Source organism: Ranitomeya variabilis, chromosome 3 (genome assembly GCF_051348905.1).
Source record: "Ranitomeya variabilis isolate aRanVar5 chromosome 3, aRanVar5.hap1, whole genome shotgun sequence".
Lineage (NCBI taxonomy): Eukaryota > Metazoa > Chordata > Amphibia > Anura > Dendrobatidae > Ranitomeya > Ranitomeya variabilis.
Genome location: NC_135234.1, coordinates 449,098,938 through 449,118,168, shown reverse-complemented (window position 1 = coordinate 449,118,168; position 19,231 = coordinate 449,098,938). Strand labels below are relative to the sequence as shown.

The 19,231-nt window shown below is 44.1% G+C and overlaps 1 protein-coding gene across 2 annotated transcripts in view; it reads left to right on the top strand.

Moving 5' to 3' along the window:
- MGAT4A (alpha-1,3-mannosyl-glycoprotein 4-beta-N-acetylglucosaminyltransferase A) overlaps nucleotides 1–9,239 on the top strand; it is an 83,038-nt gene extending 73,799 nt beyond the window's left edge. For both annotated transcript variants that reach the window (XM_077296519.1, XM_077296520.1), the window contains exons 14-16: nucleotides 2,158–2,224; nucleotides 3,090–3,202; nucleotides 8,762–9,239. In XM_077296519.1, coding sequence (XP_077152634.1) covers nucleotides 2,158–2,224; nucleotides 3,090–3,202; nucleotides 8,762–8,791 — 210 coding nt within the window. In that variant the 3' untranslated portion in view covers nucleotides 8,792–9,239. The remainder of the gene's footprint in view (nucleotides 1–2,157; nucleotides 2,225–3,089; nucleotides 3,203–8,761) is intronic.
- The last annotated feature ends 9,992 nt before the right edge of the window (nucleotides 9,240–19,231 follow it).

The following is a 19,231-nucleotide window of genomic DNA, read 5'->3' as shown; positions in this document are numbered from 1 at the left end:
TATTAACTATTTTGTGTCACATAACTCTCTGGTTTAAAATAGAATAAAAATTCAAAATTTGAAAATTGCAAAATTTTCAAAATTTTAGCCAAATTTCCATTTTTTTCACTAGTAAACGCAAAAATTATCGACCTAAATTTACAACTAACATGAAGCCAAATATGTCACGAAAAAACAGTCTCAGAACCGCTAGGATCCGTTGAAGCGTTCTTGAATTATTACCTCATAAAGGGACACTGGTCAGAATTGCAAAAAACGGCCAGGTCATTAAGATCAAAATAGGTTGAGTCATGAAAGGGTTAACACACTCCACAAGGAGGGTAAGCCACAACAGGTCATTGCTAAAGAAGCTGGCTGTTCGGAGTTCTGTATCTAAGCATATTACTGGAAAGTTCATTGGAAGGAAAAAGTGTGGTAGAAAAAGGTGCACAAGCAACCGGGATAACCACAGCCTTGAAAGGATTAAGAAAAGGCTATTCAAAAATTTGGGGTTAGATTCACAAGGAGTGGACTGCTGTTGGTGTCATGGCTTTAAGAGCCAGCACACACAGACGTATCCAGGACATGGGCTACAAGTGGCGCATTCCTTGCGTCAAGCCACTCATGACCAATAGACAATGCCAGAAGCGTCTTACCTGGGCCAAGGAGAAAAAGAACTGGACTGCTGCTCAGTGGTCCAAGGTGTTGTTTTCAGATGAAAGTACATTTTGCATTTCATTTGGAAATCAAGGTCCCAGAGTCTGGAGGAAGAGTGGAGAGGTACACAATCCAAGCTGCTTGAGGTCTAGTGTGAAGTTTCCACAATCAGTGATGGTTTGGGGAGCCATGTCATCTGTTGGCATAGGTCCACTATGTTTTATAAAGACCAAAGTCAGCGCAGCCGTCTACCAGGAAATTTTAGAGCACTTCATGGTTCCCTCTGCTGACAAGCATTTTGCAGATGGAAATTTCATTGTCCACCAGGACTTGGCACCTGTCCACACTACCAAAAGTACCAATACCTGATTTACAAACAACAGTATCACTGTGCTTGATTGGCCAGCAAACTCGACTGTCCTTAACCCCATAGAGAATCTATGGAGTATTGTAAAGAGGAAGATGAGACACCAGACCCAACAATGCAGACGAGCTGAAGGCTGCTATCAAAGCAACCTGGGCTTCCATAACACCTCAGCAGTGCCACAGGCTGATCGCCTCCATGCTACGCCTCATTGATGGAGTAATTGATGCAAAAGGAGCGATGACCAAGTATTGATTGCATTTACTGAACACACATTTCAGTAGGCCAACAATTCAGATTTTGAAATCATTTTTCAAGCTGGTGTTATAAAGTATTCTAATTTACTGAAATAACACTTGAAATAGATCACTCTGTTTGTAATGACTCTATATAATGAGTTTCACTTTTTGTATTGAAGAACTGAAATAAATTTCCCTCTTTGATATTCTAATTTAGTGAGAAGTACTTGTATATCAGCCAGCCTTCCCACACACGAGAACTCATTCGGATAAGCACTGTGTTCGCTTAGATAGTCACCTCTCTATCTATCTATCTATCTATCTATCTATCTATCTATCTATCTTAAAAAAAACAACAAAAAAAACACTCCCACTGAGTGTTTTTATACATTAAATGTGTATATATGTGCATGGAATGTGCTTGTATTAATAAACTTTCCAACCACCGCTCTCTCCGGTGTCCAGTGCTGTTCTTTTCTGCTTCTTAGTGACATTCGGGGTCTCACTTTATTCTCTGTGTGAGCCGTAAGTCTCACAATAAGAGCCTATAAAGTCTCGTTCTGACGCTCCATAGGCTTGCATTGTAAATGTTACTTCCTGGTCACGCAGAACATAGCATGACCCGGACAATCTACAGATCGGTGACATTAGTGAGAAGCAGAGAAGATCAGCCCTGGACACCAGCAGAAGCAGCGGTAGGTGAGAATATTAATACACTACCACTACATTACATGCATATACACACAACTAATGAATTAAAAAAACATAATGGGAGTTTTTCTTTAAGCACACTGGGGATATTCAAAAGGGTTGTCCAGTAGTTAATATGTAGTAATTACTGCCATTGTTTAAAATACCTGTTTCATGAAAAAGTTGCTTTAATTCTGATAAAATTGAAAGTGTGGTTTTTCTTTTTAGAAAGACATTTGGGATTTAAGCAACGAAACCAAAGCCAATCGCCTTTCAGATGCGTTTTTCAGAATAGGTAAGATTCTGGTAATTTTTGTCTTTGTATTGTATTCTTATGAGTTTAGATTGAAAGAAAGTATTTAGAACTAGTCATTGATTCCCTGCTTACTTGCTTCATGTGTCGTTGTACCTCAGCCAAACAGGCACTGTGTTTCTATGGATAGCTAGAGATAAGTGGCTACCAGGTATCTTCTGAAGCCATTTATGGTGACCACTGAAAGTATGACAGTAACCCACTGCCCACAGTGCCCACTGCACACCGCATCATAAGATGGTAAATGGCAGTGTGAGTTTCCTTAATCTAGTGTTGATATTGGAGATATGATATTAAAGAACTATACAGAACTGTGTTTCTCCAGCATAGGACATTGCGCCTCCTCCCTGTAGAATGCTTGAGTTCATGTATAAAATAATGGAAAGTGTGGTCTTTCCACCTTTTAAAGTGAAGGTAATTCTTTCTGTCTGCTTATATTGGGTAATAACACAAACCAATATCATGTTAAAATAAAACAAACAAAAAAAAAATACAACCAGAACATGAAAACTGATAAAAAAGTCCCTTTTTAAATATGTATATTAATGGGGAAATTGTATTGTCTTGATGGATATAAGCAAAATGTACTTTAAATGGGTTGTCCATTACTTTAATATTGATGACCTAGAATTAGTATAGGTCCTCAATATCAAATTAGTAGGGGTTGGACATTTAGTACCACTAAGCTGTTACCAGGTCCTGCGCCTGCCAGAAGAATACTATGTACCTCCAGCCCGTCTCCAAATTGACACGGACGACCTATCCTAATAATAGGCCATCAATATCAAAGTTCTGAAAACCCTTTTAACTAAAATGCTTGAGACATTTTTCTATAATCTTTTCCAAGGGAAATTTGAAGATGGAGTTGCAGAAGGACCTGTAGATCCTGGGCTAAATCCTATTTCAGCATTCCGACTTACAGTTTTACAGAATTCCGCGGTCTGGATCATCCTTAATGAGGTAAATATCAGCCCAAGATTTTATGGTTATGGGAAAAAACCCTTCATCCAATGAGATCTCCAGCTTAATTCTCTAATCTCTACTTTTAAACTTGAATTGTCCTCTTGTTAGCATCTTCCATACATGTCTACGGTGCCAGTGTCTGGTGTATTACACAGCAGACAAGGCCAGTAACTGTCTCAATGGGCTCAAAAGCAGATTGTAGCAGTTTAACCCCTTGTACACTGCTGTCATTTGCTGCAGCTAAGCTGTTTGACAATCTCCCAATCCTCCTGCCCATTGTGGGACATTGCAGCAAGCATTGGTCCATACATGTAAGTGTATTATTTAATCTGTGCCCTTTCTCTACATACTGGAGAACGTTTACCCATGAACACTTTGCTATATTAGTCCCTTAGCTTTCCATATACTTCCTTATACATGTATGCTTTACCATTTGTTGTATATGCATGAGTCCCTGCATTGGTGCTTAGCAGACTCTGTATTTATAATCCCTATTTGTCAGTGATATGAGGCTGTGACAGAGGGTCACCTTCCAACAAGACAATGACACAAAGCATACTGCTAAAGAAACACTCGAGTGGTTTAAAGGGATACATGTAAATGTTTTGGAGTGGTCTAGTCAAAGCCATTGCAGCTGTAATTGCCGCAAAAGGAGGCTCTACAAAGTGCTGACTTTTAGGGGGCTGAATCGTTATGCACACTGATATTTTCAGTTATTTTGTCCTATTTGTTGTTTGCTTAACAATTAAAAGCAAATCCCAAATGTTCACAGTAGTAGGCATGTTCTTTACATGAACTGATGTACACCCTCAAAAAATGAGTGAAATTCCAGGTTGTGAGGAAGCAAAACACAAAAAATCTGAGGAGGGTGAATACTTTTGCCAGCCACTGTATGTTTTCGGTGTTTAGGCAATTTGCATTTGCTCTGCAGTGAAATCAGAGCAGGCTGTTAAGGCCGCTTTCACACATCAGTTTGTTGCCGTCAGTCACAATCTGTTGGCTCGACGGATCTGTCGCAGATTGTGAAAAACTGATGCGACGGATCCGTTTTTTCGCAGGATCCGACTATAGGATCTGGGTAATTGGATTCTAAAAAAATCGGATCATACTCAGTTTAAAAAAAATGGAATCCGTCACCGGATTCCGTCATTTGATGGATCCGGCGCAATAGGCTTCTATTCGAGCAAACGACGTCGCTGTCTGTTTTTTCGACGTACACAAAAAACGTTACTTTGTTGTCTCCGGTCGCCGGACAAACAGTTTTCGACGGATCCGGAGAACGACTGATGAAGCGTGAGTACATCTGTCGCAATCCGTCGCTAATACGAGTCTATGAGAAAAAAACTGATCTCGCGGCATCATTCGCCGGATCAGTTTTTTAAAAAAAATTTGACGGCTTGTGACTGATAGCAAAAAACTGATGTGTGAAAGGGGCCTAAGTCTCACACAGTAGTAACCTGGGCTCCTCCTGTGTGAGACATGACAGCCTACTCTGATCGCACTGCAGAGCGATTGCAATATGCCTGAACTCAACAAACGTAAGTGTGATACTGACATTTTGTGCTGTCAGCTCTGGGCAGATAGTGAGGATAGGGGCTGTACAGCAGAAGTGACCTTGCTTTAAGAGATAATTGAAGTATTTGTAATGTGACTCAGCTGGATTTACCCTAACCCCCTCCACACTGACTTAAGGCCCCGTCACACATAGCGAGATCGCTGCTGAGTCACAAGTTTTGTGACGCAACAGCGACCTCAGTAGCGATGTCGCTATGTGTGACACGTACCAGCGACCAGGCCCCTGCTGTGAGATCGCTGGTCGTGTCGGAATGGCCTGGACCTTTTTTTGGTCGTTGAGGTCCCGCTGACATCGCTGAATCGGTGTGTGTGTGACACCGATCCAGCAATGTCTTCACTGGTAACCAGGGTAAACATCGGGTTACTAAGCGCAGGGCCGCGCTTAGTAACCCGATGTTTACCCTGGTTACCAGCGTAAATGTAAAAAAAAACAAACAGTACATACTCACCATCTGATGTCCGTCAGGTCCCTTGCCATCTGCTTCCTGCTCTGACTGAGATCCGGCCGTACAGTGAGAGCGCAGCACAGCAGTGACGTCACCGCTGCGCTCTGCTCTCACTGTACGGCGGCAGTCAGTCAGAGCAGGAAGCAGACGGCAAGGGACCTGACGGACATCAGATGGTGAGTATGTACTGTTTGTTTTTTTTGGTAACCAGGGTAAACATCGGGTTACTAAGCGTGGCCCTGCGCTTAGTAACCCGATGTTTACCCTGGTTACCCGGGTGCTGCAGGGGGACTTTGGCATCATTGAAGACAGTTTCAACGATGCCGAAGTCGTTCCCCTGATCGTTGGTCGCTGGAGAGAGCGGTCTGTGTGACAGCTCTCCAGCGACCACACAGCGACAAAACAGCGACGCTGCAGCGATCAGCATCGTTGTCTGTATCGCTGCAGCGTCGCTGTGTGTGACGGGGCCTTTATACACAAGAGGGTCATTCCATATCAAGTGATCCAAATATGAATATTTTTTTTACCTGACTTCTTTAAATGTTTTTATTTTTATGAAGTACAACTTTAGTTAATTACAAATTAAAAGTTTTGAATTTTTTTTTTCATCAGTTAATTTTTTACAGACTTCTAAAGTTTTGAAAAAGCGTGAATTTTGGCCTGGTATGGCTTCACATTTTTTATCATATCTTGGGCTAGAATTAAGTTAGAGGTGGGAGAGGCATCATTTTTCTCAGAACGGTAACGGCTTTCATTTGATAAGTCACAAGACCTGTTTCTTTACATTTTGTTTTGGAGAAATCAGATTCAAAATTTTGATGCGCAATTGTGAAAAAAACGTATGTTTTAAAATTGTAAAAAAAATGCATGTGTGTTGCTTGTGTCCTTGTTTATATTTGTACAGGGATTCAACTTGGGACCTGTCAAATTTCATTTTCTTTTTTACGCATTGAATCATCTGATTTTATGTTTGTGTGAGTTTCTTCCTTTTTTCTTTTCAAATTACAACTTATTGAATTCAACATTTATATGCAACAATAAAGAAACACAAATAACAAATACCGAAGTGCCAGAACAAATACATCTTAATCATCATAACACAACTTGCTCAGCATTTTCAACCTGAATGCATAGAACAAGCCAAAAGAAAAAAGGTGATCACATCCTCAAGTGTGGTTTTCTAAATAGTCTCATCCTAATTATATGTTAAAAACAAGATTAAAAGAACCAATATTTTTACCACCTATTTATACATTAACATTTTTTTTTGTATTATATCACTGAACATGTCATTTATGAAGTGTTTAAGAAGATAAGTCCAGTAGTTTAAATCCTCGTTATATAAAATATGAACTAATCAAACAATAGTAGGTTTTTTAAACTGGCCTTTTATCATCAATGTGTCCCTTCTAGTGGGTGAAATGTCATCTTGTCCATAAGTGCTTACTAGCAATGTCCGGCCGGTCATGGTGCTCGGCTCCACCTGAGTTAATATCTGATTTTTGTTAACTTTTATAATGTCTGGTTTTCTTGGATACACAAAGGATGGCGCTGGACCAGAAGGTGCAAAACAGTCACTTCTACGTCTTCATTTTCACAATCTTTGGAGAGTACAGTAGCCGCCACCAGCGCCAATCATATTCACAGGTCACATCACCAGTTATGCCATCGATTGCCAATCTTGGGCCGCCTTCTACCACTTCATGGACTTCACTGTCTTTGCAGAATGAAAAACTCCTTGTTTTTATTTCTGTTTCCCTACATGGAATAAAATTGTGGTATTGCGGAGTCCCTGTGATGGGTTCTGCTACCTGTAACCGATGTTTTCACAAACTCTCCTCCTCTTCATAGTTGTGGTTCATACAATACATGAACTGGATGTTAAGAATATTTTTCTCCCTTCATTTGAGGAGTTGCCTGGGTGTTAAGCTTTGGTGTGAATACGGCCTCTGGAGGCTGGAGCTGCTGCCTGTCATCTGCTCTGCATTCACTGTCCACCCCTGTTCATTCTCAGGCTGAGCCCTAACAAAGCTTCTCCTCTGTCCTCTCCTGTGTCTAAGCTGTAACATAATAAAATAATACAGTAATATCTAAAAATCATTGATTATTTGGTAAATATACACCCCACACTTTTACACCACAGGCTGAACAGATCTGAATTCAAGATTTTCGAATTGACACTAATAGTTTTATTTTTTTAAAATATGATCCCATCACGATCCCAACTTGTAATTTGTATTTTGGTACAGATGTGGCTAGGAGCATAGCAGGCACATGTGCAGTTTTTGAAATTTTGAAATTAAACGTTTTTTTCGGAAATGCGTTTTAAAATTTTGCATATTAACAAAGATACTCTTGTGACATATCTGGTGAAAGCCTGTACAGTTCTGAGAAGAATGGTTTTTATTTTATTTCGCTATCTTTTTTCTAGCCTGAGTTATGAGGAGACATGTAAAGGCGGGCAACATTGAAATTCGCACTTTTTCCGAACTTTGAAAATCAATTAAAAAGAAAAAAAATCTAGGATTTTTTTTTCTTCACATTTTGCATTCTCTGACACACTATTACCATATAACAAAATCTCAAAAGAATTAAAAATATAGAGGTAAAAATCATTGGTTCACTTGACATGGAATGACCCAAGAGGTTAGAGCAGGAGATCAGATTTGTAACATTACATCTTACACACTGAGAAATCTGCTACACTCAATGGTGGGGTTGTCTTCTTTCCTTTGAATGTTGCTGCCTGTTTGATTGGGCAGCATTATACAGGGAGAAGTAGTACACCACCCCTCCACTCAAAACTATCTGATACCAGCCAGTTGGACTTAACGAACATTAACTCATTAGAGGTCAAATACCTTAATTGCTAATATCTCCACATAGTGGTGAAATAAAAAACAAACACATTTTATTCTACTCTGCAGCCAGTATTACATAGTATGTCCATTGGCGAAAGATCCTCTTTAACTAATTTGTCTGATATTATTGTCTGTTCCACAAGTAGAGATGAATATATATTTTGAAAACTGTTTATAAATAAACATAAAATTTATTGACCAAAATAAACCACCATGAAAAAAAAACCAGAAGAACTTTGGGTGAATACAAACATTCCAAAGTAATTTCCACATTTCCACATAACGTGACACATGTCAAATTTGAAAAATTTAGCTGCTTCCTGTAGGGGTAAGGTTTTGAATGAAAGTTTGGACTGAATGTCTTCTAATCATAGAAGAATTTACTCATTGTATTGCATTTTGGTAATGAGCAAAAAGATTTGCAGGACCCTGGTTCAGTGGCCAAGTTAGTAGTCTGTGGCCGATGGACCAGAGTCCTGCAATCCTCCTTCCACATGCTAGCATCTCGGACAGTGTTTCTTATTAGTAGGCTTGGCACAACATCATGTTTCGTGTCACAATAAATTATGTTGCGCCTGGCCTTCGTCAACCCACTTTACTGAGCTCCACGTTTCTCCAGTTTACTTACATCATCTGCACACTTTTTATAATGTCTCTTCTGTTTTTTCATTTAGATCCACATAAAAAAGGTACCGTTGGACTGATCGGAATATTTTTCTACAAGAACCAATTCAAGAACTGCCATTTGTGAACAGACACCTGACTATCATCACTGCCTGTTACATACATTTGCATGAACCTTAATTTCAATGTTTTGTTTCTTTCCAGTTCTACCTCTGTGTAACCTACTGTAGATAGAAGATTGTATGTATGCTTCTCATTGACAAAATCCCAAACATTATATAGTATTTTTCAAAGGTGCCATAGATTCCATAAATATTCCATAAGAAAACTTTAGAAAATATCTCTAATTTTTGTCTTTGGACTACAACTTATTCAGTGCAATATCAGGATGTTACATGTACGTTCTCCTCACACATTATTATTATTTTATTTTTTTTACAAAGACTGACAGAACAATACCATTAAAGTATATCGCAGGCAATGCATTTTGTTGGAGGGATGTAAGTAAAATAAATCTATTTTGTTCTACTAATATGTGAATTTTGTAGATAATCAGGGACATAAATCTATAAAGAAGATATATATAAAATCTATTCACACAACCAGCTAATATATTTATGATTAATGAAAACACATTTGTGGTGGTGTACAGTGATTGATGGACTTCTTACTGTCACATTTGTCTGTATATATGACGTACACATGTATCGTACAGGGGAGAAACAAGCTGATTCTGAATGGTAGTAACCCCAGTTTACATCCGATTTTGTTTTACTTAAGTATTTTAAATTCGGTCATCAAACTTGCCTGTCATTCCATGTTATGGAGAAGAAACGTCTTTCTGCTGTCCATTCTTGTAATAAGCAATGCCGAGTGTACTTTGAAAGGGGTAGTATATAAAAGAATCAAAGGCCAGTCAGTATGAGAAGCATATAGAACAAAAAACCGGAGTAAAAAAAGTCCCACAAAACATAAGTGATTAGAAAAAAATAATTTTGTTGATACAAAATTACATATAAATCAATTTAGTAAAATGCTATTGTAGCACATACAGAGAGGAAATATAGAGGAGATATGCAGGTATGCTGGGTTACATAGGAGAAACTAGGTAAATCCAGAGTAGGCTAGATAGGAATGATAATCAAATGACCAAAATATCCTTATATCCTAGAGGAGCTGAAAAAATACATAGGTGGAAGAGAGCAGTACCCCATAATCACTCCTAATGAAGTAGTCATTCCCACATGTTTACCCATATGTGAACGGATGGTTCCCCCAGCGGCCCCTTGACCCCCTTTTGAGAAAGCTGGACTGCGAAACGTTCGTCAAGGGGCCGCTGGGTGTGCTGGGGGAAGTATCCGTTCACATATGGGTAAGCATGTGGGAATGACTACTTCATTAGGAGTGATTATGGGGTACTGCTCTTGCACCTATTTTTTTTCAGCTCCTCTAGGATATAAGGATAATTTTGGTCATTTGATTATCATTCCGATCTAGCGTACTCTGGATTTAACTAGTTTCTCCTATGTAACCCTTTTTCTGGAGAAAAATGGAGAATTTTATGTTCTTTTGGACAACCCTTTTTAAATGCAATGAAAATGTCATATTACAGCACTGTTTATACTATTGGTGCAAGGAAAAACTAGATTTTGGGTACTCACCGTAAAATCTGTTTCTCGAAGCCTTCATTGAGGGACACAGGAAACCATGGGTGTATGCTGCTGCCACTAGGAGGTTGACACTATGCACAAATAAAAAGTTAGCTCCTCCCCAGCAGTATATACCCACCAACCGGCAGAAAGCTAATCAGTTAGTGAGAAAGCAGTAGGAGAAGCAGAGAACGTAACAGATAATAACAGAACCTGATACAACATTAAACAAGGGTGGGTGCTGTGTCCCCCAATGAAGGCTCCGAGAAACAGATTTTACGGTGAGTACCCAAAATCTAGTTTTCTCTTTCGCTTCATTGGGGGACACAGGAAACCATGGGATGTCCCAAAGCAGTCCCAAGGGTGGGAAGAAGTATAATACCCTCAAGTCAGAAACTCAGGCCACTGCCATCTGCAGGACCTTTCTGCCAAGGTTCGCATCAGATGAAGCATGAGTGTGAACCCTTTAGAACTTAGGGTACCGTCACACAGTGCCATTTTGATCGCTACGACGGTACGATTCGTGACGTTCTAGTGATATCGTTACGATATCGCAGTGTCTGACACGCAGCAGCGATCAGGGACCCTGCTGAGAATCGTACGTCGTAGCAGATCGTTTGGAACTTTCTTTCGTCGCTTGATCACCCGCTGACATCGCTGGATCGTTGTGTGTGACAGCGATCCAGCGATGTGTTCGCTTGTAACCAGGGTAAACATCGGGTTACTAAGCGCAGGACCGCGCTTAGTAACCCGATGTTTACCGTGGTTACCAGCGTAAACGTAAAAAAAACAAACAGTACATACTCACATTCTGGTGTCTGTCCTCCGGCGTCTCAGCTTCTCTGCACTGTAAGCGCCTGCCGGCCGGAAAGCGAGCACAGCGGTGACGTCTGACGTCACCGCTCTGCTTTCCGGCCGCTGTGCTTACACAGTGCAGAGAAGCTGAGACGCCGGAGGACAGACACCGGAATGTAAGTATGTACTGTTTGTTTTTTTTACGTTTACGCTGGTAACCAGGGTAAACATTGGGTTACTAAGCGCGGCCCTGCGCTTAGTAACCCGATGTTTACCCTGGTTACCCGGGGACTTCGGCATCGCTCCAGCGCCGTGATTGCAACGTGTGACCGCAGTCTACGACGCTGGAGCGATAATCATACGATCGCTGCGACGTCACGGATCGTGCCGTCGTAGCGATCAAAATGGCACTGTGTGACAGTACCCTTAGTAAAGGTATGAATGGAGGCCCATGTAGCAGCCTTGCAGAGCTGCGAGGCTGATGCCTGATGGCAAACTGCCCAGGAGGCCCCTACTGAACCCGTGGAGTGTGCCGTAATCCTCAGGTGGACGTGCCCTACCTCTTAGACGGTAAGCTTCCTGAATGGAGGAACAGATTCATCGAGCAATGGTAGACCGGGTCGCAGGTAGACCCCTTCGTGAACCCTCTGGGATAATGAACAGAGAATCTGAGCGCCGGAAAGGTTCAGTTCTGGACAGATAAACACGTAAAGTTCTTACTAGATCCAGTTTGTGCAACAACCGCTCTCGAGGGTGAGACGGACAAAAAGATGGAAGCACAATGTCCTCATTCAAATGAAAAACCGGAAACCACCTTGGGAAGAAAAGATGGAACCGGACGTAGGACTACCTAGTCCTGGTGAAAAATCATGTAAGGGGAACGACAAGAAAGTGCTGCTAACTCAGAGACCCTTCTAATTGAAGTGATAACGACCTTCCAGGAAAGGAATGTGAAAGATCTCACGCAGCGGCTCAAACGGAGACTGCTGTAAAACGTCAAGTACCAAATTAAGGTCCCAGGGATCCACTGGGGGCTGGTAGGGGGGAACGGAGTGAGCAACCCCCTAGATGAAAGTTTTGAGCTGTCTTCGAACGGCCAAATTCCTTTGGAACAGAACTGACAGAGCCGAAACCTGTCCCTTAATAGTACTAAGGGACAGTCCAGACTCCAGACCCGATTGTAGAAAGGACAAGATGGATGGGAGATAAAAGACCATTGGAGCGCTTTGGTGAGCTTCACACCAGCGGAAGTATGCTTTCCATGTTCGGTGGTAAATTCGGGAAGACGAAGGCTTCCTTGCTTTGATCATAGTTTGCATGACCTGATCGGAGAAACCAGATGATTTCAAAACCGCAGCTTTAAAGGCCATGCCGTTAAATTGAGCGACTGAGAACTCTGGTGGAAGAGGGGCCCCTGAGACAAAAGGTCCGGGCAATCCGGGAGTCTCCATGGCGTGTCTGCTAGAAATTTGACCAACTCCTCATACCAGGGTCTCCGTGGCCAATTTGGGGTGATGAGGATCATGGGAATACCCTCCGCCTTTATCTTTTTTACTACCCTGGGGATCAGCAGTAGAGGTTGAAACAGGTACGGAAGAGAGAACTGTGCCCAAGATATCGCTAGCGCATCGAATCCAATTGCTTGCGGGTCGCAGGACCTGGACACAAACTGCGGAACCTTGTGGTTGAGCCTGGATGCCATTAGGGGGACGTATGGAGTTCCCCATCTGAGACAGATCATGTGAAAGACTGACAGGTTCAGGATTGTCGGATTGGACTCAAATCGGACATCTGTGAGGGAGCTCCTGCCAATGTAGCAGGGAGAGGAATATTGCTCGGAGTTCTAAAATGGTGATGGGTAGGGTAGATTCCTGAGCTGACCACCGACCCTGGACCATCAAATCTTGGAACACTGCTCCCCAGCCGAGAAGGCTGGCGTCCGTTGTTACGATCTTCTAGTGAAAGGGAAGGAAGGACCTCCCAAGATGAATCGACTGAAGTCGCTCCCACCATATCAGGGACTGTTTTATCGACGGCTCGAGATCATCTGATCCAGAGAACTGATTGAATTGTCCAATCTCGCCAGAAGAAAGAGTTGGAGAGGGCACGTGTGGAACTGCGGAAATGGAACTGCTTCCATTGAAGCAACCATCTTGCGTAGTATGCTCATGCAGAAGCGGAGGGAGCAGGGAGAGGAGCTTCTGAGAGACCGTATTCCATGCATGAGAGCTAGGGATTTTTCCTTGGGTAGGAAGATCTTTGCTTGTGCGGTGTCGAAGAGCATTCCCAAAAACACAAGACGTTGGACCGGGATGAGGACTTAACGTTGTTGACAATCCTACCCAGCCGAACGAGAACATCCAGGGTGATCTGCAGACTGTCCTGACATTCCGAGAAGGTTGCGGCCTTGATGAGGATGTCCTCTAAATATGAAATGACGAATATGCCTCTGCTGCGTAGAATGACCATCACTGTCGCCATCACTTTGATAAAAACTCTGGGGGCAGTGGCCAATCCGAATGGCAGTGCCATGAACTGGAAGTGAAGCCCCTGAATGGCGAAACAAAGGAATTTCTGGTGCGGTTGAAAGATAGGGATGTGCAGGTAGGCATCTTGACTGTCCACCGAGCAGAGGAATAACTCTGGTTCCATGGAGGCTATCACGGATTGGAGGGACTTCATCTTGAAGTTTCGCAGTTGTTCATATCTGTTCAGGAGTTTGAGGTCCAGAATGGGACTAACTGAGCAGTCCTTCTTTGGAACGACAAACAGGTTGGAATAAAAACTTGAGAAGCGTTCTCGTGTGGGGACGGAGACTATGACACCGGTCTGGAGGAGGGAGTCGATAACCTTGGAAAAAAACCCGGAATGAGAGAGGGATTTTTTGGTGGACTGGACTCGAAGAAGCGAGATTAAGGGAGAGTAGAAAATTCTATTTTGTAACCATAGGAGATGACGTCTCGGACCCAAGCGTCGTCGACTACGGATAGCCACTCGTCCCGAAACTGAAGGAGAGGACCGCTCACCCTGGGAGACTTCCCAGGTGGGGGGCGACCCATCATGCTGAAGAGAATCTGTTGGAGCCTGGCCTGGAGGGACGGCGTTGTGTAGGTCTTGAACTCCAGGTCGGAGCGCGCTTAAAGGAGGGTCCTTTCCTTTGTTGACGTGCTGGGGATTTGTCCTGGTGGGGGTTACCCTGTGGTTGAAACCTCCGAAAGGAGCGAAAAGGAACTGTGCAACGGGGCATACGCTTAACCTTCTGTTGTGGTAGAAACATACTTTTCCCCCCATGGCATTGGAAATTATCTTGTCTAGTTCTTCACCAAATAGACGAGAACCGTGGACGGGAAGGCCTGTGAGGGACTTTTTGATGCTGAGTCCACATTCCAGGCTTTAAGCCACAGGACCCTGCGGATAGAGATGATAATGCCAGCTGCTATGAATGAACAGGCGGCTGCATCTAGAGATGCGGACAAAGGGTATTTTCCCGTGTGGCTGATCTGGTCTGCCAGATCTGCCAGGTCATCAGCCGGGGCTGGAGACAGCCTTGGCCACCCAGGTAGCAGCGAAGGACGGGCAGAGGGAAGAGCCCGCAGCCTCAAAGGGGGACTTAGCCAGAAACTCTGTGTCTGTCAGAGGGTTCCTTTAGAGAGGAACTGTCAGACAGAGGTAGTAATGTCTTTGTGGCCAGCCGGGAGTCCACCAAAGTGGACGCTGCCCACTTGTTAAGCAGGTCAGGCTGAAAAGGATACAGGATGCTCATGCGTTTTTTTTTCTCTGGAAACGCTTGTCTGGATGCTGCCATTCCACTGCGAGGGTCCTGTTGAACTCATTGTGGTTGGCAAAGACACGGGAGGGGTGCTTCGTTTTCCTGAAAGATACACACTGTTCAGAAGGATAAAACCTCAGAGTCTTTATTGTCAAGAGTCTCATTAATAGCGACAATCAAACTATCCACCGTGTCACGCAGTTTTGAGACCTGTGCTGAGTCCAGATCTGAATCTGACTCAGAACGAGAGTCTGACTCTAGCGTCTCTGGAGCATCTGAAGGAGGAGACGGGGAGGGAACTGGAGTCCTGGCAGGCGGTGATGGGGACGATGAACTGGACGATGAGCTAATGTGGGCATGCTTTTTTGAAGCTCTGGACTTCCTGCGAGGGGAATCCCTTTGAGTATGCGAGGGGTTAATAGCCGACGCATCTGAGGAGGGTAGCTGAAACCCGGTAGCAGGAGCAGGATTAGGAAGCCGTTCCAAAACCGAGACCAAAGTGTGAGATACTTTAGTTAGGTCAGCTACCGACTGAGATAGAGATGTGACCCCCTCAGGAGGGGGCGCACTCTTGTTGCGAGTAGGCAAGACATGCTAGGTGGTCTGCAATTAAGGCAGAGGGGTGAGGTCTGACCAGAGGGTAACTTCTTGTTACAGCAGGAACATGCGAAGTGTACTACAATGGGAAGAGGATGGGAGTAAGGCTCCCTAGGGTTAGACAGAGACAGAAAAGCTATGTGCCAGGGGAGATCTGCCAGGGATGAAAGCCGACCCCCCCCCCCCAGTGGCAGAGCTTACAGACCTGGATCCTGGCTGGGAGCAATTCATTGGGTAGGGCTGCAGAGAGCCAGACCGAGAGCTGCTGCTGTGGCTGCGGAGTGGTAAGAGGAGACGCTGCAGTAGTAGTCGACCGGGAGCTGCTGCTGGGATGCTGCAGAGCGGTGAGATGGTGCTGTTTTATGGGTGGAGCCAGTCGGGCGTGCAGTACTGCAGGGCTAAGGGAAAGAGAGCTGTGCTGATAGGACGGGCGGAGCATCGGCGCCTGTGATTGGCCGGCTGGGAGGAGGGGGAGGAGCCAGGCAGAGAGGGCGCCCGTGATTGGCCGGTTGGTGGGGGCGTGGCCTAACGCAGAAGTAGGCCCAGATAGAATGGTACCGCAAGGTGGCAATACCATGTGGATGTTCTCCCCCCTCTGGTCAAGACCTCTAGAGCTGTCTAAAAAATATATATAATTTTTTTATTTTTTATTTTATTTTTTTTAAAGGAGCCCCCTGCTGCCGCATGTATACCTGTCCAGAAGATCCCGTATCCTTCGCAGAAGTGGCACTGGAAGACGGATCTGTATGTTCCACTGTAGACTTCGGACTGGACATCTGGCAGCCGTCGGGTAACGATACCGTCTTACTCCCCTGAGCGACCGGCTATGGAGGGCGGGCGGCGTAGGGGGTAGTGGCAAGGACCAGTCCGCATCTTCGGCCTTGCGGATGCACCAAACACGCTTGAAGTGTTAGGACTCGGAGGCATGGGGTCCTGCCTGGTAGACACGATAGGGTACAGTAGTGATGCATTCCCACACTGTGCTCCCGGTCTCTAAGGGGGAGAGCGGAGTGACCCATTCCACTCCATCGCCCAGATCACAAACTGTATCTGAAAAATAGAGATCATTAATAAAAAAAAAACAACAATACCTAAGGTAGATACGGGGCTGAGAGCAGCCCGTCTCCATCTCCTACTGACACTAAGCTAAAAATGATTAGCTGATTAGCTTTCTGCCAGTTGGTGGGTATATACTGCTGGGAAGGAGCTAACCCTTTTTTTTTTGCATAGTGTCAACCTCCTAGTGGCAGCAGCATACACCCATGGTTTCCTGTGTCCCCCAATGAAGCGAAAGAGAAAGGTGCATGCGTGTACTTAGTGTAAGGCCGGTGTCACACTTGCGAGTGCAATGCGAGAAACTCTTGCGAGTCTCACGCATCAATTCCTGGCACTGCCGCTGGCACTCTGACCGGAGTCTGCAGCTGAATGTATTTCTATGCAGCTGAATGCTCCAGTCCCGAGTGCCGGCGGCAGTGCCGGGTAATGATGCAAGAGACTCGCGCTGCACACACAAGTGTGACACAGGCCTGATAATTATAACAGCGCCAACCTGACAGTGTCTGTGTCTGCCTCTAGCTCCTCTCCATAGAATCCTATGAGCACCAGCTGCTGTCTCCTATCACTCTAATAGCAATTATTTTATTCAGTTAACAGATTTTACCCTTTAATTGACAGTATTGACAATGATCAGTCCAGGAGGAGAAGCAGATTTTTCTGATAAAATATATTCCTGAGTTTTTTATTTTGATGTCTACTATTGATTTATGGAATCAAATAAAACAAAGGGTACTCTTTAATTCAAAGTGAAACCCAGCTAGACCTAAGTTGCTGCACAGTCTTTCTTCTCTTCAAAACACTTGTGTGAAGGTGGCTATGGGATTGAAAATTAATGTTTAGAGGGGTTAAAAGTCAGTTTATATAGTTACATGGCACTATTTTCACTGTTTCGAGGGAGATTTAGGAGTTATTGCACTAAACCAATAGTAAAGCTTACATCATATGCAGTAAGTTATTCAGCTCCTCCAACTGGTTTCTATTAGCAGCCAAAATTGTATTTTTTAAAGGGTATCGCCAACGTTTTTAGCCACCACTTATAGTGGGAGAGGTAGCTGGGAGAATGGGTGGTCTAATTGTTATAGTAATTGTATAACGCAGGATCTTCTATTCCTAAGCAAAGGGGTCTGACCACAAACACCAAGTCCCCTTTAGCATTTTCTCCGTATAGTGCCAGGTGCTGCAAAAAGAGCCGCTATTTAGCTTCTTACAATGTTACAGGGCAATGTGGCCCCATAATTCTATTAATCAGTGGGATTTTAGTGTTCTGACTCCTTGTGAACAGCAAGTAACAGCATGTTGTCACCTAGCAATAGATTGGAAAGTTCCTCTGAAGGCTATGCAAACCGTTTAAACTTGGTGTCATAAAAATGGAGTCCTTTTAAAAAAAAAAAAAAAAATGTACTAATTAATGCTCACAAAATTGTGGGCCTATATAGATTAAAGGAACAATTTCCATGAATATTGTCCTGTAGGCTATAATTGAAGAAAAATCCTGTATTTGCATGTGTACTAGAATATTGCCCTGTGTTTAACTGTTTGCCAGGATTGGCAATGCCCATCGCAAGTGCAGTTGGTCATGTGGTCTGGCATGGACAACTACTGTACATTCTATAAAGTTGATGCATCTGCAATGATTGCTTTCATACATTTTACGTGCATCCTAAATGTTAAAATGAAGTGTTACATAATAGAAGACTGAACCAATAAAGTGTTTTGTATGATTTGCAATATTGCTCAGTTGTAAAGTTATTAAACTCAAAAAAGTGCGATAAAAGTGCCTACAAATGAGATATTCAACTCACAAGACATACAGTGCATTATTGATATTGGATGATGTTTGAATAATAACTACTTCTTTGCTATTGTTAAAGGGGTTATCCTTTTATCAAAAATATTACCGTATTTTTCGGACTACAAGACGCACTTTCCCCCCCCAAAAAAAGGAGGGAAAATGGGGGGTGCGTCTAATAGTCACAATGCAGGCTTACCGTGGTGGCAGAGGTGCGGCGGCAGAGGTGTGGCAGCAGAGGTGCGGAGATGAGGAGGCGCAGTGAGCGGGGTCCCTTTTCCCGGTGAGGTGATGCAGCAGCCCGGTAAGGCAGCAGAGTCGGGTGAATCCTGTTGATATCGGTGGGCGCGGCCACCTTCCTGAGGCCGCGCGTGCGCAGATGGAGCGCTCTGCTGCCCGGGGCTTCAGGAAAATGGCCGCGGGATGCCGCGCGTGCGCAGATGGGGATCGCGGCGGCCATTTTCCTGAAGCCGAGATGCGAACTCGGCTTCAGGAAAATGGCCGCCGCGATCCCCATCTGCGCACGCGCGGCCTCAGGAAGATGGCCGCGCCCACCGATATCAACAGGATTCACCCGGCTCTGCTGCATTACCGGGCTGCTGCATCACCTCACCGGGACTTTGGACTCTGTATACTCCATCCTTTTGCATCCCAGGATGGGTGCAGCAAGGTTCAGGAAGGATCTCGTGGGCACATGGACTGGAGATGATGGAGGTAGTGGTGTACATTGTGAAGCGAGTGTTCCACAGGAGCTCAGATGTCTGAGTCCTTGCCGCTTCCCGGCGCTCCTCAGCACCGCATGGCACGGCCGGCTCTCCGCCTCCAGCAGGGCTCACAGCAGTACAGAGGCGCTTTTCCCGCAGTG